We start from the raw sequence: 27,679 nt of genomic DNA, 5'->3' as shown, positions 1-27,679 counted from the left end.
CATATTGGTTCAAAATTCATTTCAAGATAATAAATATGCCATAACCTTGTAGATGGGTGCAACATAATGGTTATGTATGTTATTAACTATAACTAACTGATCTATGCTGATAATATTCGCTACATGTAATATGAATGAATTATGATTTGTTAATAGGATATTTCAATGGAAGAAAACATGGAGACTATTCCAGATCACAACAAAGGGAGTGAAGTAAAGGACGTACAACGGTAACCATTCAATTATGATATGAGAAATTATAGCATCTAATAAAAACGAAAAACGTTTTCCGCTGTGCAAACATTTGAGTGTGCGATGGGCTTATATTTTCATCGTTCTATGGCGCTTTTGCGTCCAATGTAAACAAAGGTACGGCTTTTGACGGAACGGTAAATTCTATCAATGTATAATAATACATGGACGTATTGGGTCATCCAAAACGAATACATACCAACGAAACAACTAATTGATCAAAAGGATAAAGGATGTAAATCAACTGACCGAACTGATCAACTTAACAATCAATGCAGTTATTAAGTCGTCAAGCAAAAAAAGGATCACTATCCACCTGACCATCCCTAAAACGAATGGTAGTTGAGTTTATCTTTGTCATATAATTACTCGACTATAATAGCAGATGACATATAACAGGATCTACACTAAATGCAAAGAAGATTGTAAGAAGGCAAGCGTTAGCTAATTGCAATAATATGTGTTTTTCAGTAAGTTTATAATTGGATCAGATTGACCTGATAATTGGTGGACATTCTGAACAAGAATACCTGTGACAGCCTTAAACATTAAAAAAATGTCTTATCTGTACTAAATATATGGTTTTACTTACCAACTTCATAGAAACAGACTTGAATTATCAATTAATCTTGACAGATCAGATTATGTTAATTAAGATTATAGACTGAAATTGTCATATTTTATCTAAATTGACAATGACCAGTTGAAACATGCATTGTGCTCAATATTCACAAGCATATCCTAAAACCTATATACATGGCATTTTTTTTAAACAACTGCTACATCATTGTTTATAATATTTATACCAGTGATGCATTGGTGGACACTAAGAAATGCGAATATATATTTTCCTAAATGTCATCGGTACCACATTCTTACTCAATGCGTTATTGAAAGATTTGATATCATATTTCGACAGTTTCATATATATTTGAGCTGGGCATTATTATATATATACACGTGGTATGTGTACAGGATTAATTTCATGGAGCAAAACCAAAATAGTATAATTTATGATTTTTACTCTTTCAGCGAAACTCTGCCACTAGGCGATGTTGGTTTATTATCATTTATATATATTACATGGTTATCTCCGTTGATCAAAAAGTCATTTAAGACAGGGCTGATTGCAAATGACCTTTGGCAGTGCGGAAAAGCTGATTCAGCAGAATATAATGCACTGAGGTATATATTAGTTATATGATGACAGCACTGCAGAAAATGTATAGTTGATATTGTACACATATTGTACTACATGCTAGCATATCTAACGATGTGAATGATATGATAATGATATAGTGTTACAACGATTGCAATTTGATTTATCTTTTTAATTACTTTTGTCTCAGATTTGAACGACTATGGATAGATGAGCTTGAAAAGCGTGGAAGAGAAAAATCGTCCCTTTTTGCTGTGTTTATCAGATTTATCAAGTTTCACATTTCCATCAGTATTGTTTCTATGCTGATATTTAATGCAACGTTGTTCTGCCTTACAGTGAGTATTGTAATTATTTTATTGGAAACATAATTATATAGACGTAACATTGCATCTCTTCAAACACTTCTATATATCATGGTTTTATTGTAATAATTTGAGGTTATTACCAGGATAACTCAAAGTATGAAAGAAGACAGTGAAGTTGGAGTATCGACCGACGCGTACTGTCTGAGTGCATACTTTAAGGTGCCCTCGTAATAACCTTATTATTATTATACATCTTTTCCTTCCAAGGATACATCATGGAAATGCCGAAATTCAAAAAAGTTTAGAACAGAATCAGCGAACTTCTTTATGTGGAGTCCGGTCAAACCCTGGTGGCAGCCATGTTTGTTTGTTTTTATTAGAGAACGCTTACGCGCGTAATCATTCCATATTTGGAATTCGCATTACCATATATGATAGGATGGAAATACCCCCGACTTACGGCACGCTGTAACTTATGGCATTAAAAGATATATAATAATATCCAATAAGAAGCATGGTATTAGAATGTATGTGCTGCAACGATGTGTTCCCATTGGCCTAGTTGATACCATGTGCAGTTATCCGTAAGCAGAGGCAGGTGTGCAATGACTGCGAGTAAGTCGACAATATCCAATATATATTGTCCATATTTGTGTTGATCGAACAACAAACCTATTAGGATTCTTTCATCTGCAAAATTAACAGGCGTGCATATGCGTTAAGAACGATTATTCTTCTTTTTAAGCGTGTCATTGCGGGTATATTTGTCGTGAATACTAGAAAAAAGAACGGATCGAACTAGCGGCGAGAAAAGAATATGTGATAGCTGTCCATGTGTGTATACAATTCAAGGTCCGTTTGTGTAATTAACACAGGAATAATTTCATTTGTTTATATAAACTGTGACATTCAATCATGAAGAAGGGTTGTTTTGCCAAAACAAAATGTACTTACTACTCACAGCAGAACAAAATCACCTTTTGGAATTATAACCGTGCATACTTGGTGAAAACCCGCAATCAAAGCATGTCTTAAAAATGACAATGCTCTATTTTATTCTTAGTCAATTTTATTATTAAACATTTATTACCCCATAATTTCTGTGCTTTTAATCACTCTCTCTTATATTCCTTTATTTGAATACAACATCGTATTATATGCAGCATAGTGTTGTGAACAATGTGGTGTTTAGGAAACTTTGTCACGCTTGGCTGATAACAATTACACGTAGAGATACATGTAATATGTGTAATTCGATCCAAAGGAATACATATTAGTTCATTATTAGTTTATTCATACCGTCAGCTGAGGTAACGCCTCGCTGCACACTTCTTTCAAAACTCCAAGCCGTGGCTCAGTAAACATGTGATAAGCCAATCGCTGCAGCCGTTGGCACTATCACGTGATTCTAACGGGTAAAGCATTGCGAAGTTGCCACTACTAAATACAATTAGTAAACAATCTATTCACCCAATTCATGTAATATATGTTTATAGTTATATGCAAATCATTGATCCTAAATGTGCGTACGTGATGTCATTGTGATAACAATATTACGGGATATTGGTGTTCATTAATGGATTACAACCATTTAATCTAACAAATCTAAGGTTGGCTGTTCTGGTATCATAATAAATACAACCATTTGAATAACAATCATACCATTTCTTCAAAATAAAAGTACTCTCTCTGATGATAATCTTTATTTTTGTTATTGCAGGTGACTATATTCCATATATTGCAGTACATAGAGGGGATTGAGACGAATCTTCCATATGCATTAGGTCTGTGTTTTACAATGCTCGCACTGGAAGCTGTGCGCTCTGCAGTTAATTCATTAAATTATAATAATTCCTACATAATTGGGATGAGACTTCGAAGTGCCATTCTGGTTGCAATATATAAGAAAGTGTTGCGTCTCAGGAATTTACAAGACCAGACAATAGGAGAGGTTGGTATCCATGTTATTAAAGTGACATGCCTTGTTATTGTACCTCATGTTATCCAACAATAATAGTAACACACAGTTTGAACAATAATAATCTTGTTTTTTTCCGTTGCAAAGCTTGTTTGCATTTTTTGGGTGGAATTCGGTGAATTAATTGGAAAATTAATTGGGATAAATGTTTATAATCTGCAGATCATCAATCTATGTGCTAATGATACGCAACGTATATTTGATGCGATAACTCTGGGTGTCATTGCGGTCACAGGACCAACACGGGGAATAGCCATGGTTATATACAGTTATATATTACTTGGACCCGCTGCCTTGATTGGTGGATTAATCATCTTTCTCTCATGGCCACTACAAGTAAGTTTCCAATAGACTGGTATGTGATGTACATGTTATTTTGTTCAATTATGCCGGTAACTGTTCATTATAAATCGGTTCTTTCCGTGCATATCATACTTACTAACTTACACTAAATGTTCCAGGTGACTATTGATTTATTATTAATATGCACTGATTTATGCCAGACCTACGTAGTAGTGATATTCTTGAATATACAGCAGCTGGGAAGGCCACTAAACTGAATTTAAAGCAACTTCAGTCTGCCATTGAACTCCACCATTTTGAATGGCCAACACTCAACATACCCGAGGGAAAGCTGAATACTCACTATATTTTCACATATTATGCTACTAAGAAGAATCACGGCGTGACCCCCATATTACTATATATGAGTTATGTATACCTTTTGGTACGGCACATGGGGAACGCTTCTTAAAGGCATACTTAAACGCATTCCAAAACATTTATGACTGACATGTGCTATTTGGGGGGAAACACAGTACATTTCATGACCACCACTATTCTCATGATGCTGGAGAGCATCTTCACCAGAAATTTCTTTTCCTATAAGTTTGATGGTAGAACATGTGTGTTGCATTGTTGTTAGTACATACACATTGAGGCAAGTGCTTATTAGCGGTTAAGGTACCCCTTGGCATTCTACCGTGGAATGTCACAGGGGGGAATTAGTTAACTGTGAAGGGACATGTGTTTTTGGAAGTTTTTTTGGCCTATCAAGACGATCTATTCGAACCTAATGGCCGCTAATGTTGCTAACAAACATTTCCAGTATTAAACTTGTTCATATTTTTAAGTGACAGAAAGTAGCCAATCAGTTTTGACAACGCCTTCAATGATTTGATCACTCAATACAGTTTCATTAGATCGATAATATTGAATTTAACACTCATCGTTCAACATTGTTTTCATGTAAAAACTTAGTTTTGACCACTGGCTACAGGCTGTTTATTCTGATGTCAGATGTTCAATTTCTAGGAGTGCGGAAATTACAATAAGGCATCATAATAAGGCATACATTTGTCTCCCGCATGACTACCAAATCAGTCATGGTAGGGATAATTAACATAACCATAATCATCGTGCATCTCAAGGTTCTAATGCTCTACAACAAAGAGGAGAGTCATGGGTATTTTAACGTATATGCCATTTATGAGAGTGGGGCTCTTGAGGTATATACTGCCAATAAGATGAGTGACATGATGTGATCGTTCTGGCATACAATGTAAAAATAAAGCAGGGTGTAGGATATTCCTTGGGTCTGTTGAGAGTGTAGGGTTCCGGAACCTCTAGAAGTCTTAATTTGCTATTCACATTTGCTCAAATATGTTTACTAAATAATGCTGATCATCATGATCACTACTGCATTTATTGTTCTTTGGGGCCAAAATTGAATTCGTAACCTTTCATTTGTATATGTGTATTCCCATTGATTGTTTTACATAACTACCTGCTCCCCCTTTTCTTTTATTCAGTAAACGTAAATTTGATGCCAGTTGCACGTGTTTGATTTTTTGTCATAAGGTCCTTTCTGGGAAGCTAATCACCAAGTTTAGAATAAATACAGTGACGATGACAGACAGAAGGGTTCGCATGACTAATGAAATGATTCTCAGTATTGGATTGATCAAAATGTATGCATGGGAATATCTATTAACCAAGAAAATTCAAGGTGGGTTCTAGTAAGTGGCAGGTTTATTAACAGGGAGACGGAAATAGTCTTGCTGGAATGCTAAGTAGTTTACATTGTTCAAACAATTATAATTAAATCATGTGTTTCCTAACTTGAATGTAATGAGTGTGTACATTCTCTTCAGAAATTCGAAGCACTGAAAAGTCCTTTCTGGAAAAAGCTGGTTATTTATATTCTGCTAATGTATTTATCAATTCCATTGTGCAAGTGTTGGCAGTTTTCCTAACTTTTTTGGTGTCGGTTATGACAGGAAATGAGCTTACAGCAGCCACGGTAAGTTTCAAAAACGCAATCTTAGAAAATAAAAATAAAGAAATTTGGAATAGTTACGTAACATAAATGGGGAAACGACATTTGACATGTTACTGTGATTGATTACCACGATGAACTGAATAAAATAAAATATTATAGTACACGTGTAACACCCAAACACATTTTGAAAATTGAATTAATTCTATAAATAAGAAGTATTAACTTATTTCATGTTTGGGTCAATACCATAATGTTTTTTTATAGACCAGTAATAATGTAATTTAAATGAATAAAAAACATAACAATCTGTAAAGTGTAGAAACTTTTATTTTATTTCCTGTAAAAACGTAAAGTGCCTTTTTTATTTCCTGTAACCTGTACCAGCTACCCCCTTGCCCCTCTCAATTGCAATTGAGCAGTTTGGTTTCAAGAAAAAGCCTAGAATAGCATTTATACTTACATATCAAGTATCAAGCAATTGTGATGCTAGTTTTTAGGAAGAAGTCAAAAATACTATTTTGTACCAAGAATGATAAAAATATTCATTAAATATATTTGTCAACAATATGGGATTGAAAATGTTGTTAAAAAAACAACACTGATAGGTCAACCCAATACACTGCACTATTTAATATCAGCACTGTAGTGTTGTGAACACTAGCGTTGTGTTCAGGAAGTTTTGTCTCGTTTGGCTGATAACACTTACACCTAGAGATACCAGATTCGACTCAAAGGAATACACATTAGTTCATAACAGATAGTCAAGCTTTATTCATCTGCACGGTCAGCTAAGATAACGCCTCGCCGCCAACGTCTTTCCTTCTCCTGCAAATCTTCATGAATCGCTAAGGTGTGGCAGAGTAAACATGCGATCAGCCAATTGCTGTGGTTGTTGCCACAATAACGTCTTTACCAGGGATGTGTCTCTCGGTTAAAGCTTTGCAAAGTAGCCACTACTAAATACAATTAGTAAACAATCTATTCATAAAAGTCCTGTAATATATGTTTATAGTGTCTACCTCAAACATGTAAGTTGTTGATCCTAAACAATACTGCAATGGCATGTGAACCAAATGTATGTACGTGATGTCATTGATAACAGTAGACCAAATATTGTTGTAGTAAAAGTCATTATTTAAGTATTTTTTATAGTTTTTGGTAGCAAATTTGCGAACTTTTTAGCGGATCGACTTCTACACATTCAACAAAAATCAAATCAAGTCAAACGGTTTTTGAGAAGAAATCGGCCACATCCAGACTGACATCCAGACTCCCGACATCGGACACAGCATAAAAAAACTGATTCCACAAAACCACACAGCAGAGATATTTTATCCAAAAACAACTTTTGAAGATTTCCGTATTTTGTGTTAGTAAGCCATAATGTCAATTATGCAACATCGTTTTAGTTTGGTGCCTTTAATAACATCAATACATATTTCGAAATTTTGATTATAGTCACCTGTAATATAACACTTACTTTTACTTTGCCAGCACATGCACATCAACTTGCAATAATGTTGAAATAGTGGCATTATTATGAAAATAATATTTAAACCAATGTTCTATTTATATTTCTATTGTAAGGCATATGGAGTAATTGCTCTCTTTGCTATGACAGGAACAATGTCGGCAGTAATCCCACTATCAGTAAAATATATTACTGAGTCTGTTATTGCAGCTGAAAGAATGAAAGTGAGTTTTACATTTTTTGTACTTTCGAAACGTCTATACGACCAACCCGATACAGGAAATGGAAATCATTCGTTCGTAGACCATCGTTGAGGCAGCAGCAGCGCCCATTTTACGAATATATGCAATCATTTCCGCAATTTCTTTACAGAATAATTCTCAACAAAACATATAGCATACACATGTCTTAAAATTGTCTATATTGCAAAACAATTCAACAGTCAATCAGTGGTACTATTTTTTCGCAGGAGTGAGTTCATTTTATTGCGTTTAAAATTGTCGAAATGCATACAAATTAGACAACTTCTCACTGGTAAAGGCATTGAAAACGTGTACAATTTCCAGCTATAGTACTATAGCGCAACGAACCTCTGTTTACAAAAACTTATAGTTGCTTTCAACAGTTTGCTGTAGTCTGATCCAACACATGTCTCAAAAGGAATGTTGTTCAGTTCGTAACGATGGGATTGTCAATTTCGAATTACCATGTTGGCTATCGAAAAGCATTTTGATACAGTTTTACTAAAAATACGGTTTTGTGCAAATGAGACGGGTTTTTTTCAGCCAATTGTGTCATACAACACCTCCTTTCTACACAAATACACATATGTTCACAAATGGTTCTGACTTGATGAGACAAATATGTTAATATACATGTACTATTCATTTGCATTCAAAGAAATTGTTGATGATGGAGGAAATCCAAACATATACAAGGACACCTGATGATGAATATAATGCAATCGAGTTGTCTTCAACAAATTTTTCATGGAAGAAACAGAGTGAGAGTGAAAGTACATGCCAATCTCTTGAAGAAAGTAAACTATGTAGCCCTGATCACCAGGACGAAAGCAATGCAACGTTATTCGACATCAACCTAAGTGTTAAAAAGGTGACTGTATATTAGTTTTGTAAAGTACAATTAGTAGTTGAAATTGTTTTTATTTATACAATACGAATTCCAATATTTGACTGATTGACGGAAACACGGTGTTGTATCATGTAAACCTACTATGTGCACTGTGTTTATTCAAGCATGACATTCTATAATGAATTGATAATATTTTGTACGAAATTGTATACGCTCAATGCGTCTGTATTCGAATCATTTTTAATCCATTATAACGTACATCGATTATGATGCCATGTATATGACTGATATGAGTAACACGGAATATAAAAATTAATATAATTTTTTTTTTCAAATGTTGTACGTGCTTGTTGTTTTAGATTAATATTCGTTTAATATTCGACTAATTTCATTCGCGACTGCTCTATTCTATATCATAGACTAAATTGATCAAATGAATTCAATATAGTGCGTCAATAGTTTTGAAGCAGCATGAGCAAATTGTGAATACAATTTCTCAACAATAATGAATTCTCTCCAGTGGGAACAATTTCTAGCATTAACACATATTGTATTCCAGGGTCAGTTGATTGGAATATGTGGTGGTGTTGGTAGTGGAAAATCATCGATTATATCGGCCATATTGTCTCAAATGCAGCTAATATCCGGCAGCGTTTCCATTGATGGGAACATGGCTTACGTTTCTCAACAACCATGGATCTTCAATGCTACATTTAAAGAAAATATATTGTTTGGTCTTCAATTTGATAAGCAGTTATATGAGAAATGTATACGTGCATCATGTCTTCAAGATGATGTTGATATCTTACCAAATGGCAGTGAAACTGAGGTATTTATTATATCTTTCTCCTCACAAATTTTCACTATCATTTTAAATAATTATTCAAATAATTAGTCTGCCATGTATATAGTTTTGACATTAATGACTCTCTAACTTTCATGTGTTTGTAAATATTTTGTTTTGTTTTAGATTGGAGAGAGAGGTATCAATTTAAGTGGTGGTCAGAAACAGAGGGTGAGCCTAGCTAGAGCTTTGTATGCTGATAGTGATATATACTTATTAGATGACCCACTGAGTGCAGTAGATACACATGTTGGACAGCATATTTTCAATCATTATATAATGGACGCTCTTCGGGGTAAAACAGTGTTGTTTGTTACTCATCAGTTGCAGGTGAGTGAGTTCAGATCCCCAGGTGTGTTCACAAACTACCACATAAATGTTAACATATTATGACTGTATGATTACATTATACACCTTTTACCAGTCCTAAAGCTGTTCAATTTGTAACATGTTTTCAAAGAAAATCCTGATTAGGTGCGCAAGGTGAGATATTGCATAAGTTAAATATTTTTGTGTCTTATTTATATTTTTAGTATCTGAGTGGCTGTGATGAAATCCTGGTCATGCGAGATGGCAGGGTTCATGAAAGTGGAACACATCAGCAATTAATGACTTCTAGTGGTCATTATGCAAATTTAATAAAACGTTTCCACAGCGGTGAAGTTACAGAAGAGACTAACAAGATCGATATATCCACAAATCTAAATACTGTAGTTTCAGTTGATGTATATGACACGTGTGCTCAGAGTGATTCATCCATGACTCTTGGTGACACATCAGGAATATCATTTTGTACTACTAATGATATGGAGGAAGGTATGTATTAGTGTAATTATAAATCCAAGAAATAGGTATACAGTAACTTGCTGTATTAATCAACTTAATCGATTTGATGATGTTATATGGTGTTATATACTTAACTAGTTACTGGTGAATTAATGACAAAAGAAGAGCAAGCAGAAGGTGGGGTAAAATTGGCAACGTATCATGCTTATATACAATACGCTGGAGGATATCTGATTTCAATTCTCACAATATTCACAATGATTATTGTAACTGGTTGTGTTGCCGCTAGTAGTTGGTGGCTTGGTTACTGGATTACTCACACTACTAACCAGGTAAATCATAAATGTAACAAAAGCAAACTTGACGATATGATTGTATGGACATAACATAAATATATATATTTAAATTTAAACCATGCCAATTGTCTACAAATTTAACATTTTCGAATTATGTGTCAAATATTCAATTTCATCATTACAGGTTGTATATTTGTATATTTCTTCTCAAATAGAATACCAATAGCACACATGCAAATGAGACTCTTAGTACTGGATTTATAACAGAGAATACAGATAGAGCATATTTTGCTTATGTGTATACTTTCATAATTGCAATTATGATTACGTTTGCAATTGTCGAATGTATTCTTCATGCCAAGGTCAGTTCCATATTCTTCTTTTACACAAGTACGTGATTTCATGGTGTGTCTTGTCCGTTTGTTTTACAGGGCTGCTAGATATTTTAAAAATCGTACGTAGTGTATTTATCTAGGTGTCGGCTTATTTAATCATCTACGTATACAAATTCATTGATAATCATATTGACTTCATAACTGAAACCATTTTATAACGATTTGTTTTTGTTACAATCGATATATTTATTCTAACATCCAACATCATCACATATATGCTGCTATCATCCAATTTTAAATATATTATAATGATATGTGTTTAACTGTCATAAACAGATTACACTGAAAGCGTCAACTACTTTGCATAACGAAGTTTTCAAGAAGGTGTTCCGAAGTCCAATGACCTTTTTTGATACTACGCCCTCAGGACGAATTATTAATAGATTTTCAAAAGATCTGGATGAAGGTGAGCAAGAAGTTTGCTACTGATGCTACTATCGTAACAAATTAGCTATAAATACATTTAATACATCATTTATTTCAATATTTTACTCTATACTCTATTCCTAATGATGTGTAGTGGAATACGAAATGATGGCATATGTTCGAACACATAACAACACGAAATACACTTCCATATCGGCGTTTTTAGATTGTCTGCAAGACCCGAAGTTTTACATTTATTACATGTCCAGAATCTAATATGTAGGTTTGACACAAATACAAGCGTACCAGAGACACTAATTATCTGGGGATTAAAAAACCACATGAATTTGTTGCTATTCTGATTATTTCGTTGTTGTGGATGTTGTGTAGTGAACAAAGTATGTTCATCTTGATATATAGGAATAGTTTTGCAATTCTTACAACTTTGCTGGATGTGAACATACGTCATTGAAATGCATGCAGACTAGTGTGAGATTATATTTATGTCTTGCATTGCATGCCGAAAATATATATTTTCAGTTGGGTCAAATACTACAACAATATAATATAATAAATAAAATTATCATATTTTTCATTTTTCTTACAGTGGATGTACACTTGCCGATTTATATTACACAGCTGATTACACAATGTTGTATTCTTTTTTTTGCGTTTCTGTCCATATCCTTGGTGTTCCCGTGGTATTTGTTAGCTTTCATTCTATTCAGCATAGTTTTTATTGTAGCTTATTTACACTTTCGGCATGCAATGCGAGACATAAAGCGCCTTGAAAATATCAGTAGGTCACCGTGGGTTTCTCACATGACAGCAACCATACAAGGAGCTTCTACTATCCGTGCATATGGAAAACAAGTGGAATTCTGCAAAAGGTGAGTTAGAGTCACCATTTTGATATTATCACCTGATTGCACTTGTTTTCTTTTGTTCTGCTAGATATGATTGACTTCATCGGCGAGTATTAGCCACTGACGTTCTTATTGTGACTAATCATCTGCCAAATCTCATATTACAGCAATAAAACGAAACTGTCGCCTGATTTGTATTTACCTCCAGGTACTGCTCTACCTAACATAGGCAGATGACGTTCGTCGTGCATAACGTCACGCTTAGTGTAAAATATCAGTCAGGGATATTCATCACTAATCGTCACTTCTGTGAATAATGCGATAAACACAGTCGTGCATAAGAATTGATGTTAACAGACATAGCATATTTTTTAAAAAAATGATGTATATAAATCTTTAAAAAATATGTTATGAACTATATTTTATGTAACTAATTTATGTTCTGCATTGCCAGATTTGCAGATTTAGTTGATTGCAATTCAGTCCCCTTCGTCTTGTTCTATCTGACAAATCGCTGGGTTGCTGTGAGGCTAGATGTAATTGGCATGACAACTTCCTTTGTTGCTGCTCTGATGGCAGTACTAGCACATGGTCAGATACCTCCATCCTATAGTGGAATAGCCCTATCATATGCAGTGCAGGTGAGGATATATGCTATACTATTTTCAAATTCGTATAATTTTGGAATATCCCTCACATACATTGTACAACTATTGTCGGAAATTTGGAATGTGTCTTATACAATAGCACTTTGTGAAATATTTATAGTCTGAACATCGTTGGGGATTTTGTTTCTGTAGTGTTTCAAATTTAACAGTTTCCGTGAACAATTATTAAATCACATGTGAGAATGATTAGAACATCACCGCCGTTGAAACATGAAAACATCCAAAAATAACTCTAATGTTCTCATAGTAAATACAGGTATTTTATAATATAATACATGTTTTAGCTTAAACAGTGGGCTTTCAATTTAATTAAATGCTGATAGAAAACTCGTCGCTAATACATACGAGCCAGAAAGTTGTATTAAAATCATGATCAAACACTAATGCCAGCGATTGCCTATACGAAAACTAGAAAATGTTTTTTTTTTAATAAACTATCGACAAATCATCCTAATATTATTTTGTTACGTAATTATTTGTTAACTTTTCAGCTGACAGGAGTTTTTCAGTTTCTCGTGAGAATGATTGCAGATTGTGAAGCCAGATTTACATCAGTGGAACGAATACAGTATTATATTAAAGTAAGTTCACCTTATAGTTACTGAAACGATATATTTAATGATGAATTTAATGATAAGTGATTTCTTACAGCAATTCGTCAGTAGGACAATTAGGCTCATTATAAAAATGATGACATCGAACAGGTACCATAAAGCACGTGATGTGTCAATGTTAGCACGTACTGTGTGATTGGTATCGTTAGTAAGTGTATTGTAAATAGTATTACTGAGAAAGAAACGTAATGTTAAATTGTTTATTTTTCAGAACTTGGTATCTGAAGCACCAGTAGTAACTGAGAATAGACCGCCTGATAACTGGCCGCATGCAGGTGCAATAGAAGTAAAAGAATTGAAGATGCGCTTCCGTAAAAACCTTCCTCTCGCTTTAAGAGGAGTCTCTTTCAAAGTGGAGCCAATGCAGAAGATAGGACTTGTCGGTAGAACTGGAGCAGGTATGACTCGCAAATAATAATCAATACCGATAATTTCCAGATAAATTTCAGTGATCATTTTAATTATACCACTTTCTAGCTCGCTATTCTTCTATCGTTGCCTTCTTTATCCGGTAACAGGCACTATTTAATTTCTTCTTCTGACTGATTTACTCGTAAATCGTATAGTTTCTAAGTTGCGTAATGTCCGCATCAGGCAGTTTCAGACCGATCTCTCACTAAAATTACCCTTTACTTTTTAAAAGACCAACATCATCACCAAAGTTCATCAAAAATGCAAGAAAGTTTAGGGAAAGGTCTGGGAAAGTCTTGGAAATCATTTGGCTCTTGGTGCTATGGACCCTGAAGAAACCTGCAACTTAGTAATAATTAATTAGTCGAAAAAATAAATTTCAAAAAATTATATATAGAGCTACATTGTTAGCTCTCAATATGTTACAAAATATTTAAAACAAAATACGACAAGAAGCCTATTGATATATGTATTATGTTTGGGTTATATGTATTTGTGGTTAGGCACATAAGTAAAAGCAGAAATAATGTACGAGTATATGTTATAAAACACTTTAACAACATTTTTTCAATTTCAGGAAAATCTTCCCTTGGGGCTTGTTTATTTCGTCTACGGGAGCTAAATTCCGGTGCTATTTATATTGATGGTATTGATATAGCGAGTCTGGGATTACAAGATTTGAGATCAAAATTGACAATAATTGCACAAGATCCTGTTCTGTTTGTTGGAACTGTCAGGTTTGACTCTATGAATAATACATGATACAATCATGTGTATTTTGATCAACCGGGATTATTTTCAATTCGTTATTCAACTGAGTACCAAACTATTTTCATTAGAGTATGTATTTCTCAAATTGTAGGTATAATTTGGACCCATTTCAACAATACTCCGATGTCGAAGTTTGGTCAGCTTTGGAAAAGTGCTATATGAAAGACACGGTAATCTCTCACGCATATCTATTACACGCAAATTACAAACATATCAACATGCACATAGTCTTCCCCCAAACAGCGTCCCTGAACGACATTTAGACATACATTTATGTAAAGCCAGGTATATATTAACTTGGAAGCAGTAGTTTATTTTGCTGTTATTATTATGAGTAAAAAATAGTGAGCGCCATGCCATGTAACCACAAAATTCTAGAACACGCGGAGCAGATAATATGTACCCTTCTGAAGTTGACTCTCATAGTTTCGGAGTATTGTTGACGAATGGAATTTGTACATTCGAACAGTGGCCTTTTCCCGCAAATATAGTAAGATTATATTGTAATACAATAATATTGAGCATGCGTTTGTTTCAGACAAATCGTAATACTTTTCAATCTGATAGATGTAAAAAAAAAACAGAAAAAACAGAGTATGTTAACTTTCATTGAAACAAGAAATAATCTTAATCTTCTCTGGTATATAACGCCCACCACAAAAGTAGATTTTTTTCAATTACCTAGGATAAAAACATTCTCTACTCAAAATATGGAGTCACATGAGTACACGTGGTTTTCAAGATATAAAGTCATCCACACAATATATAATGTCATAGTACGAGGTCGTTTCACACAATACAGAATGTGGATTTTACTTGAATATAAAGTCCTCCGCAAAAGATATGACGTCGCCCGAAAGTCCGACCAAGGTCAACAGTCCCGGCAATAACATTGTGTGAATAATACCAGAAGATCGAGATATTCTCATTAAAACTGCATATTGAAATTTCAATTGTGGCTGGTGGGCTCTATGCGCTAGAGTTGCATAATAATCTATTTGTGTACATTAACGATTTGGCTCCGAAAATAATATCGAAAAAAACTAGTGGCCGTATTGAAAACAAAAGTCAAACCCAAAAACTTAATATCTGTATAGATACAAACCTGGGCATAGGGCATTCCCACTGGTCAAAAATTTGAGGGTAGATTTTATTATCAATTTAAATTGGTGTTAAGTTCACATAATTTGATTTTGCTAAACTATGACAATACGTGTATATGATTAAACTGTATTACTACTGCATTAACTCCAATCTCATTACGTATATTAACTACGGTAGGTGCAGGAACTGGAAGATAAATTAAATGCCCCTGTTGTTGAAAATGGCGAGAACTTTTCAGTTGGTGAAAGACAGTTACTGTGCATGGCAAGGGCGTGGCTCAGAAAATCTAAGGTAATAAAGTTGTATTCCGCATTGCGTTCTGAGCTTGGAATCCCGCGTGTTTAGGCACTTGAGACGTGAATATAAATAATAATAATAATATTGATATGTTTTACGCTTAGATAGTGATGTTGGACGAGGCCACTGCCTCCATTGATACAGCGACTGACAGTCTTATACAACAAACAATTAAAGACGCATTTCAAGATTGTACTATGTTAATAATAGCACACAGGCTGAACACTGTATTGAATTGTGATAAAATTATGGTCATGGATAAGGGAAAGGTAAACAGCAACATATTGTAATCAATGTGAATACTTGTAATGTTCACACTGTTGCGTTTGTAGTTAGACAGTATGTATCCTAGACTAGCAAAGTCGGGACTTCTTTTTTGTTTTACAAAAAGAAATAATTAATTGTTCCTTTATTCCTTTTAGCGTGATCGCGAAAACTAACCTGACCACTAAAGAAATCCCGACTGGAAGTATATGCCATCTTCGCTAGCCAATGTCTAAGTTTATTCGGTCAAACCTCTAAACAAACCTTGGCAGAACGACCATCTCAAATAGTCGTATTCTAGTAGTCCCCAGTAGTCAGTTGCGGCAAATCATTGTCTAATCAGTTTGCGTGTTACAAATCCCTCTTTGACGTTTCATTTTAAACAAAATGGCGGCACCTACGAATCGTGATATTTGTGATGATAAAATTGCAAAAGTTTTCGGTACAGGCAATCCACGCAGTTTAGTGTGGGAAGGATGTCTTCATAGCGACAAATACAGGAAGTGGAATTTTGTTTTATAATTTGGTACGTCCAAGCTGATTGAGCGCCTTGTTTCGAGGTGCGCCTAAACAGATCTCAATGCTTAAGATACGCAATAAGCCTATGCGATCCCGAACGGTATCGTGTAGAGAGGCCTATAGATCGAAGACACAAGATCATGCGTTTCGGGTGATGGCATATGCGGGCATTTGACTGCTATTAATTATTCATGATGTCATTGATTATTTATGAGTGGATGTGTGAAAGTAAACGTGACATTGTAAAGATTGATTCGAATCGATTGTAAAGATGGATAGTTTAACTTTTAAGTTAAAATTTAAGTGAAACGGTAATACTTTCCTCCATGTTCACAGAAAACAAGTCGATTTAAATGTCCAATGTATAGAAGTAGTCTTTGAAAATCGCCTGGACCTCAGAAGTGAAAGTTCACGACATTAACATAGACAAGAGATGACGTATACAGCTGCTAGTCAACATCTTATAATTTTATAATCTTATAATCACCGGAGTGATTCTGCTCCGGTTTTCACTCCAACGCATATGCGTCCAGTCTGGATTTCTTTCGCAGTCACGCTAGTTTTCGCTACATTGACAATTAATTATATTTTTTTGTAAGTCCCGACTTTGCCAGTCTATATGTATCCGTACATTGATACTAAATTAGCGAGATGAGTATGAAGACGATCAAACACAGTATTTATATAGAATCTCATATACTAGGTGTTTTTATGATAATGAACTCTTTTATTTTAGGTTATTGAGTTCGACAAACCTTCAATACTTCTGGCTGATACCAATTCAAGATTCAGTTTTTTAATGGCAGCAGCTGAGAAAAAATGATTATATACTTTAACTGACTTTGTCAGATGGGCGAATTAAGAGACCGTGAATTAATAGTTGTACGGTAGTGTGAATAGCTGCCCCATCTATGGAGTCTGTCCATTTCTTTAATTAACCGAACTCCACCTTTCTTTCAAAAACAACAAAGCAGTATGTGTATGTCGTTACTTTGCTCGTTTAGGGACTTCAAAATTCATTAAAATTAGCGAATGTTTGTCACTCGCGCATACTTCTTCGTCAACAGAAATGACAGTGTCGCTGTCAATATACAAATCAATCTTCTCCGTATCACAACTCACTAGACACATATTTTGAAAAGAGTTTCCACCAGAAATACATATTGAAAAAATGATTATCATCGCAACACTTTGAAAAGTAAAACACAAACTGAATATTGACAAGTGCTCGTAACTGAAACACATTTTAAAATGAATTTACACTGATACCATGGTAAAAAATCACTAACATTATCATTTTTAAAAAACTAAATATACCAAATAATGCGTTTCATGATAAGACACTTTGCACTATTGTACAGTGATCATAACAAACGATAAACACATCATGTAATCAAGTAAGAATAATAAGGTAAGTTCAAGTGTAAGATTTAAAAAAACAGACATGTATAGTTGTTGTAAAAGATATTATCAATCGCGTGAATAATTGTGTTTACTTAAATTCAAACCTGTCATGAAACTGTAGATATAGTACCCTATATTTGTGAACATTGACACTTCAAAACAGATGAGTAACAATAACATCTTCGAACCCACTTCCTCACAAATGTGATGTGTGTGAGCAGTCGTTAATAAGTACAGTGTACATTATAAATGCATACCGTAGACGACATACTAAAGTGTCCTGTATATAGGTTGAAACATTGCATGTGTGTTTGTTTTCTGAAGCGCCTAAAATAAAACAGTTTCAAAGAAAAGTGCTTTAGTTACTCTTATGAACGTTTGTACATGTCGTTTACATAGACATCAGTAACACATGCATAGTCGAGTGTTTTACCATGAAACATTACATGTGTGTTTGTTTTAGGAAGTGCTTCATGATAAAACAATTTAACAATTTGGAAGAACAGTGCTTTAGTGTTTTACTCCCATGAACACAAATGAGTTTTATACATTTATTAACACATTGCGAAAGATTTATAGTCTGGTGTTTCGGGTTGAAAGATTGTTGGTGATTTTGCTTTTTGAAGTGTTTCAAATTGAACATTTTTCGAGAAAATGAGGATTAATAAAATTCGTTAGGCCATGAGGTACTTAATTCACCACGTGTCTCGATTTCTGGTTATACTTCAGTAGGTTGGTAAGACCATATAGGTTGGTGCTTGACATAACATTATTTTCTGGAGGTAATGTCATGACCCATCTCATTATGCATTGAATTACGTCACTTTCAGTGATTGTTTAGTTGGCATATATACCATAATGTTTACTCACGAGTCCCCGGACTTTTCACTCAATTTCTTTAATACTTCTTACAAAAAGTTGGACGCATTAGCTTATAAATGTTCTATCAATAAACACTTTAAGGCCACATTTATGTCACCATGAAGCAATCAATGTTTTATTATTAAAAATATTTATAATGTTTTATAATGTTTATAATGCGCTTAATTTTCATCAAAAAGTGTTTTAATAACTCCCTAAAACACTTTTCTAAAAATACTAAAAGACTACTGTTTTGATAGAAAATACAAGTGGTTTTCTTATATAATACACATTTTTAATCACAACGGTGTGTTTTCAATTAAAACGGTGTGTTTTAATGAAAAACATAAAAGTGCTTCCATGATTTTCAGTATGGGCAGTGACACAGAACTTCAAATTCTTTGTGCTCGAGAACATTTACCTTGCTAACACTATTTATTTTGATAACATTTTGGAAACTATTCTTTTCCAGGGTGTATGTATTAGTTTTTCTTGTAATATATGATCAGAAACTGTGAATCCCTATGATTGCTGACAAGGACACTCTCAAGTCTCTGTTTGTTTCACAAAACCAGACAAAATTTTTAATTAAATAATAGAAAATATTTAGTATCATGTTTGCTAATTCGACAAAAATCGATACAAATACTAATATATGTTTGTATATATATATGTTCCAACATAACAGTTATGTACTTTTACCGAAGTTTTCCAATCAATGTTACGACAAACCACATGATTTGCCAAAAAACAAAAACAAATAGCAACTTTTTGACGTGGAGCTATTTACATTGTATCAAAGGCAATTGTAACCACACAATTATTGTAAAAGTGAGAAAAAATGTTTTTTTTATTATGATGGTGTCACGTTTATCATAAACCAACACAGATATTCAATAAATACATTACAGAAACTGTTCACAGATTTTAGTATGAATACAATGAACTTAACACGGACTAAAAGTTCATCTATTCTGACCTTGCATTGTCACTTACTGTGACGATTCCAATTATTCAGCTGTACGATTGTCATTGGTTCTTCGAAGGCCGGTCATGTTGATTGCAGACAACTCTTGTTGCTCAGGTTGTTGTCTCAGTGGACATGTGTCTTATTTTTATCAGACGTTACACCAGACTTCTGTCGGGTAATTTAATATTGCAATGAAATTTCAGTTTGTTACCTTTGCCTAATAATAATCAGTGCAAATCACGCCCAGGCTAAACCTCATACTTGAGAGATTTCCATTTGAAGAGTGCATTGAATTGTGCGAAAATCAATGTTTATCAACACAAATGTCGCACATGCCTCCAAGTAAAAGACTAACATCTATATGTACCAGTGGCGTATAGGTCTCATGCCACTAATTAACCAATGGCTGCTCGTAATTTAAATGCCTTGCAAGAACCAATGAAATTTTTTAAATATTTTTTTCTCAGGTGCTCCCTGTTTGAGGGCGTAATCACCTGGGTCAAAGGTGAGACCAACATGTGGTCTTTTGTTTACTACTTAGCGGCTGTGTACCTGTGGGTTTATTCTGTGTGTATTTGGATGTTCTAATCTTGGTGTTTTTCCAGTGATTTCTCTAGGTGCAATCTAAATACAGTAGGTGTGTCTTGTTTACCTGAGATTTGCAAGAGTTTGAGCTGGCCAACATGTTAGTTTTTTTCATATGGTTGATTACTGGCATGTTGATTTCTCATTTTTGAGCCATGTTTTCAACTTTCTTCATAATTTTCATATAGCAATCTCGTCATATGATAACATTGTCGTCTATGGAAATTCAATTAGTGGTATGAGCCCTGAAGTAACAGTTTGCCTAGGACCACCTGAGGTTGTTGTTTTAACCATAATTATGGCTCTATTCACTGGAATTTAGTCATTTTTGGCAGATCTCATCTTACATAACCAAAGTTTACTTTGACCTAATTATTATAAGTTGTGACCTCTCTTGACCTTGCATAGATCTGATAATTATGAGGTTGTGTGTTCAAGCACACATTTCATGAGATCAGCTTCATTTATTTGGCAGGTGTAGTGCAAAGTAACTGGGAATCTTTTTTATTTTTATTTTACCACTTGTCTTGCTTTGTATTCAACTATTTAGACACAATGGAGTAATTTTTTATCCAGAAATGTCATATTTTGCTATGCGTTTCACCCATTTCTGTCAATCTCTTATATCTTGGTTGAAGATTTTGAAAATTTGTAATTTGGTATTTTTTTTGCCCTAATCTTATTAACTTGATTTAAGTTGGGCTGTGGTCTGTAAATATAAATGTTTTTATTAAACTGGTCCAAAAATTGTATTCATTCATCAATGAATTATTCATGTCACCAGTAATTTCAATGGCTCTAGGAATTCTGAGAAAAATGCTTAACCCCATTTTATGGGTTTTTTGTTTTATTTTCACTTTATGGCAGGCAATCTTAACAATTTGTAGTGTGGTCATTTCTAATGTACCCTATTCAAAGTTTAATGAGGTAAAACTCCCAAATATTCAAATAAATTCGCAAAATTGTGTTATGTATCTTGTCACTGACAAGAGATTTGCATACTGTCAGTATATTAGTCAAGTGTTACAACTCTTTCAATTTCACAATTATTGCTCTTTTCTCAGAATTTTTGTGAATAGTTTGCTAATTAATCCCATCTTGAGTTTATTATTGAACAGTGCTTGTACCTCCCCCTCCCCCTAAATTAATCAGAAATGCTGTTGATTTGAATTTAATTTGATCAGGGATGTGTAACATGAGTATTTTATATTTAGACCCTTTTCTGGTTTGTATATTTTTTATTTTTATTTATTTTTAAATCATAAAATTGTTTCGTTGAACTACTTTTCTTCACATAAGATTTGATTAAGCTTTTGATGTTGAGCAAATTCTATGTGTTTCCATGGTAAATCAAACCACTGTTGTGTTTTGGTATATACGAGGTTGCCCGTCACAGGTCTCCGGCCTAAATGCAGATACCGTGGAATTGTTTTTTGTTTTTAATTAATTGGAGAAATAATGAGCTAATGAATTGAGACGTTTGATTCAGTAGAATCTTTTTTTTTCATAATTATAGTGATAAACTACCTTTAATTGTCATAATTCTATGTATTATTTCTAGAAATTAATTAAAACTACTGATCATGTCAAATGTTGGTCTGTACTTGTTTGTGGTGAATGAGAGCATTATACTTTACAGTACTGCATCTAATAATCAGGCTTATATTCATAGCCTACCATCTAATTTGGTGTTATGCTGAGTGTGTTTGTTGCCAATTTCTACAACTAATTGTCTGGGTATAGGGCGCCACCAAGTGGTAGATTTTGATAAATAACTCCCAGGGTTTAAATTTGGGGGATTTTTTTTGCATGGGAAAATACTCGTCTAATGATATTCCATCATATATAAGATCAACAAGAACTTTATTAAACCTTCTTATTTCTCTTAAGGTCTCATGCCACTAAATAACCAATAATTCACTTTATGGCAGGCAATCTTAACAATTTGTAGGGCGGTCATTTCTAATGTACCCTATTCAAAGTTTAATGAGGTAAAACTCCCAAATATTCAAATAAATTCGCAAAATTGTGTTGTGTATCTTGTCACTGACAAGAGATTTGCATACTGTCAGTATATTAGCCAAGTATTACAACTCTTTCAATTTCACAATTATTGCTTTTTTCTCAGAATTTTTGTGAATAGTTTGCTAATTAATCCCATCTTGAGTTTATTATTGAACAGTGCTTGTACCCCCCCCCCTAAATTGACCAGAAATGCTGTTGATTTGAATTTAATTTGATCAGGGATGTGTAATATGAGTATTTTATATCTAGACCCTTTTCTGGTTTGTATATTTTTTATTTTTATTTCTTTTTAAATCATAAAATTGTTTCGTTTAACTACTTTTCTTCACATAAGATTTGATTAAGCTTGTTATGTTGAGCAAATTCTATGTGTGGCCATGGTAAATCAAACCACTGTTGTGTTTTGGTATATCCAAGGTTGCCCATCACAGGTCTCCAGCCTAAATGCAGATACCGTGGAATTGTTTTTTGTTTTTACTTAATTGGAGAAATAATGAGCTAATGAATTGAGACGTTTGATTCAGTAGAATCTTTTTTTTTTCATAATTATAATTTAGCCATGTTTTCAACTTTCTTCATCATTTTTATATAGCAATCTCGTCATATGTTAACATTGTCGTCTATGGAAATTCAATTAGTGGTATGAGCCCTATATGACCATGACCAACGTGGTTCACTTGAAACGCGACCTGTTCATTCAAGAAAACAATGGCTGACTGTGAAAGGTCAGGTCAAACAAACGAAACTCGAAAGCTGCCAAAGAGGGCACTAATCGCAAACTTATTGTGCCGGGGAAATTTGGCCTCAACAGAGATATTTGTAAATAATGCTTGTTTTATATATTTGATGATCATCACTAACTTCAATTCAATGATTTGTAGTAGTTCAAACCAATGTGCAAGTTTAGGTTTAGTATGTGTTTTCTGAATGCCAGTTGATTCAATAGTGTGGCCGTACTGGCGTGTAAGTGTGGTGCATGGGTGGCTCGGTAATTTCTGTGACAACGACATAAAACAGTATATGTGTGTTCTCATTAGACGGACTCTCGGCTTCCACATTGGTTCTTATTCATGTTTGCGTTATATACAAATAAATTACGATTATTATTATATTTGAATATTGTAATTATTATATAATTCTTCTAATCTGACATTAGTAATTAACATGTTATGGTTTAGTTGCCTGGCAACCAACATACTAAGAGGGTCGGTAAGGGGTATTTTCGTAGGCGTAATCAAATGTTTTTATTTTCGTAATAATGTAATTTAAATAAATAAAAAACGTAAATTCGTAGACATGGGCAAAGTATAAATTGTAATTAGCTATTTTATTCGTCCGTAATTTGTACAAAGATCTTATTTTTTGTAAGTGTATAAAGCATTTTCCACATTAAATGTCGTAATTCGTACGCAATTTATAATTTTTATTCTTGAACACAAATTATCAAATATATTATACAAATGTAATTAGGAATTGGCTTTATCTGTAAAAGCCTATTTTTTTTTTACTGTGAATGGAACTCATTTTATTTCCTGTAATAAGGTAAAATGCCTTTTTGATTTCCTGTAACCTGCCAGTGTACCAGCTACCCCCCTTGCCCCCATCGTTGTTGGTAATACTAGTCTTTGACGAAAATACTGTGCACAATAAAACCTATTATCCACGGTAATTTTACGAGGTGTGGGAGAAGTTAGAGGCGCGTACTAGAATTAAAGAAGATAAGACAGTACGCAGCGAAACATATGGTGATCCTGAGGAACAGTGTTTTAATATAATAATACCGTCAAAGTTTATGACACACCAACGCAGATAAAATTCGCGACCATGCACCCCGTCGATCTCTGTATACATTTCCATGCACACCGTCGATCTCTGTATACATTTGCACCATGGGTCTTTATTTTATCATATTAATCTGAGAGATCGAATGTTCTACCATGATTACTAAAAAAGTAGATTGCCTCCGGGCACACCCGGTGGAAAGCACGTTCCATAATTATAAACACGTTTCGGTTTATAGTTGCACACTTAAAGAGATATGATTTGGATATGCGATACAAAGTGTCGTATTAGTATAGTTTCATATTGAGACTTAATTGTACAATTTCTTTTAAAACGTTTTTAAAGCATTTTTTTAAAGGTCATAATATTACGTTATATACTCACGCACACAACCTGGAGGATTGCTTTTAAAGTATTTGATTGCATACTCCTGACGACAATTTTTGTATTTTGCAAAATCTTGCATTTTTATATTGTTTAATTCAAGTTGTTAGTGGGGCTTACTAGATTCAGAAAGAATGTGGATATACTTTTCCCGTGGGTAACCCAATAGTGAACACATGTACCTTGTGTAGATTTGTCATAGTATTTCTAGTAGCGACGCAGAATTTTCAGTTGCGCCTAATTCTGTAAATTAATGTGGGTGATAAGGGTTTGTCAAATTCATGTATTCATGTTTTAGCGAGCTTTACGTATCCTATATTATGTACGATAGAAGAAGGCAAACATTTTAAAAGTAACATCGCTCATAAAGAAAATCGTGCTTGTGAAGTAACACAAATATAATGAATAATAATTACATAGTTTGCTCATTGATTCTATCATTGCCACATACGTTGCTAGTACCAGGACTCGAAATTCATGTTGGCAATTGTGTCACGGTAAATGTCGTGACAGCTGCATACCCGGATGCATTTCTAAATATTCAAATACTAGTATTACGTCAGAAATTTAATTATTCCCAGGCATTTTCAGAAGAATATTAGCCTTCAAGCTGAAATGGTGATCGAAAATTTCGAAGTTTCGGCCAACGTAAACATTTTCTAACTCTGAAGGCGGAGTTTCAGCCACGCAAAAAAGTAGATTGCCTCCGGGCACACCCGGTGGAAAGCACGTTCCATAATTATAAACACGTTTCGGTTTATAGTTGCACACTTAAAGAGATATGATTTGGATATGCGATACAAAGTGTCGTATTAGTATAGTTTCATATTGAGACTTAATTGTACAATTTCTTTTAAAACGTTTTTAAAGCATTTTTTTAAAGGTCATAATATTACGTTATATACTCACGCACACAACCTGGAGGATTGCTTTTAAAGTATTTGATTGCATACTCCTGACGACAATTTTTGTATTTTGCAAAATCTTGCATTTTTATATTGTTTAATTCAAGTTGTTAGTGGGGCTTACTAGATTCAGAAAGAATGTGGATATACTTTTCCCGTGGGTAACCCAATAGTGAACACATGTACCTTGTGTAGATTTGTCATAGTATTTCTAGTAGCGACGCAGAATTTTCAGTTGCGCCTAATTCTGTAAATTAATGTGGGTGATAAGGGTTTGTCAAATTCATGTATTCATGTTTTAGCGAGCTTTACGTATCCTATATTATGTACGATAGAAGAAGGCAAACATTTTAAAAGTAACATCGCTCATAAAGAAAATCGTGCTTGTGAAGTAACACAAATATAATGAATAATAATTACATAGTTTGCTCATTGATTCTATCATTGCCACATAAGTTGCTAGTACCAGGACTCGAAATTCATGTTGGCAATTGTGTCACGGTAAATGTCGTGACAGCTGCATACCCGGATGCATTTCTAAATATTCAAATACTAGTATTACGTCAGAAATTTAATTATTCCCAGGCATTTTCAGAAGAATATTAGCCTTCAAGCTGAAATGGTGATCGAAAATTTCGAAGTTTCGGCCAACGTAAACATTTTCTAACTCTGAAGGCGGAGTTTCAGCCACGCAAATACACTTTTTTATACCTTGAATTTTGGTGTCAATGATACAAAAACCGAACAGATCACATGTCACCACATGATTGTGTTTTTAATATCTAACAATGTCAATACGCCGCATTGCTTATATCCCAGACTACTATATTATATATATATTATAATATATTATAAAAATGTAATTAGGAATTTGCTTTATCTGTAAATTGTAAATACCTATTTTTTACTGTACAAGAAATATAATGAAATGTCATACTTTCATTTTATCTCTTGTAAAAACATAAAACTCCTGTAACCTGTATCCCCCTTGCCCCCCTACTAATTATTTTGGATTATGAACAATGAATCAAATGAGCAATGATTATAAAACCTATTCAATGTACTATGTATATATAATTCTAAACGATTATTAAGAAATGTTTTTGTCTTTGATCGAAACCGCTGATACATCAAGATATGCCTGCATGGATTTTACCCATGACCTTTCATTGACAACTATCAGCCCCATGTGGAGCAGCCACGTAACTTCCATTGCATCAGCTTTGATATGTAGTCAATGAAGGACAGTGTATTAGGCATGATAGTATGATGAGCGATATTAGTATGAAACTGCATCGAATGTTACCAGCACACGTGTTTGGATGTTGCAAATAGTGCACGTTAATGGATAGATTAGTATTGCCATCCTCACGTCGCCCTGAGTTGTGAGTATATGTCTGGATGAGTGTGTGATGCATCAATCCCTGGATATTGCACATACATATGTCTCGTGGTTCTTGCCAGGGTTTAAGGAAACACCTTTTTATATGGCTAGTGTAATGCATATGCAGGACGACCCCACAGACTTGGCCGGCTTTATTGTGCGACAATGAATGCATTTGTGACTTCACTATGGCAGTTATTGGTATTAGTTTTGGCATAGGTAAAATCATCTAATTCATAATTTTTTATTGGATGGATTAGCACGTGCCTCGGCTGTTATATATATATAACACCAAAAACACATTATTCTAATTATGGATGCACAACCCTAGATACAATGTACCACCACATCATCACCCAAATGCATAACTAGCTTGATACACATTAATTTTTGCTTTCTTAGAATATGTGGTTATTTTTATTGCAAACTAGAGAAATATAGTTATTATACATGCGTGAATGTGATAACCCTGTGAAAAACAACTTTAACAAAATTTAAACCGTCGTGTGTCATTGAAAATGCAAATTGATAGAAGGCGATCTTGTGTAGTTTTTCGGCGAGTTCGTTGTTTCTCTCCTTTTAATATTCGGAGTTGTCTGAGACCCGTGCTTTGATTGGCCGTTTCATACGCGGGATT

At 34.0% G+C, this 27,679-nt stretch overlaps 2 protein-coding genes across 2 annotated transcripts; both read left to right on the top strand.

Moving 5' to 3' along the window:
* The first annotated feature begins 177 nt into the window (after positions 1-177).
* On the top strand, positions 178-7,763 carry LOC146739380 (ATP-binding cassette sub-family C member 5-like). The gene is made up of 8 exons (XM_085502744.1): positions 178-230; positions 1,285-1,437; positions 1,602-1,749; positions 3,440-3,670; positions 3,860-4,033; positions 5,558-5,705; positions 5,851-5,999; positions 7,566-7,763. Exons 1-8 carry the CDS (start codon positions 178-180, stop codon positions 7,761-7,763), a joined length of 1,254 nt encoding a protein of 417 aa, XP_085358870.1.
* Positions 7,764-8,361: 598 nt separating this feature from the next.
* On the top strand, positions 8,362-22,153 carry LOC100372550 (ATP-binding cassette sub-family C member 5-like). Its single transcript, XM_078005406.2, has 16 exons — positions 8,362-8,562; positions 9,101-9,370; positions 9,512-9,715; positions 9,919-10,201; positions 10,310-10,503; positions 10,683-10,829; positions 11,139-11,268; positions 11,836-12,118; positions 12,549-12,735; positions 13,254-13,343; positions 13,588-13,774; positions 14,365-14,524; positions 14,650-14,728; positions 15,840-15,953; positions 16,064-16,228; positions 17,479-22,153. Exons 1-16 carry the CDS (start codon positions 8,362-8,364, stop codon positions 17,563-17,565), a joined length of 2,781 nt encoding a protein of 926 aa, XP_077861532.2. The 3' UTR covers positions 17,566-22,153.
* Positions 22,154-27,679: the final 5,526 nt, after the last annotated feature.

Source organism: Saccoglossus kowalevskii, chromosome 8, assembly GCF_978046115.1.
Source record: "Saccoglossus kowalevskii chromosome 8, keSacKowa6.1, whole genome shotgun sequence".
Lineage (NCBI taxonomy): Eukaryota > Metazoa > Hemichordata > Enteropneusta > Harrimaniidae > Saccoglossus > Saccoglossus kowalevskii.
This window is presented reverse-complemented; position numbering and strand designations above follow the sequence as displayed.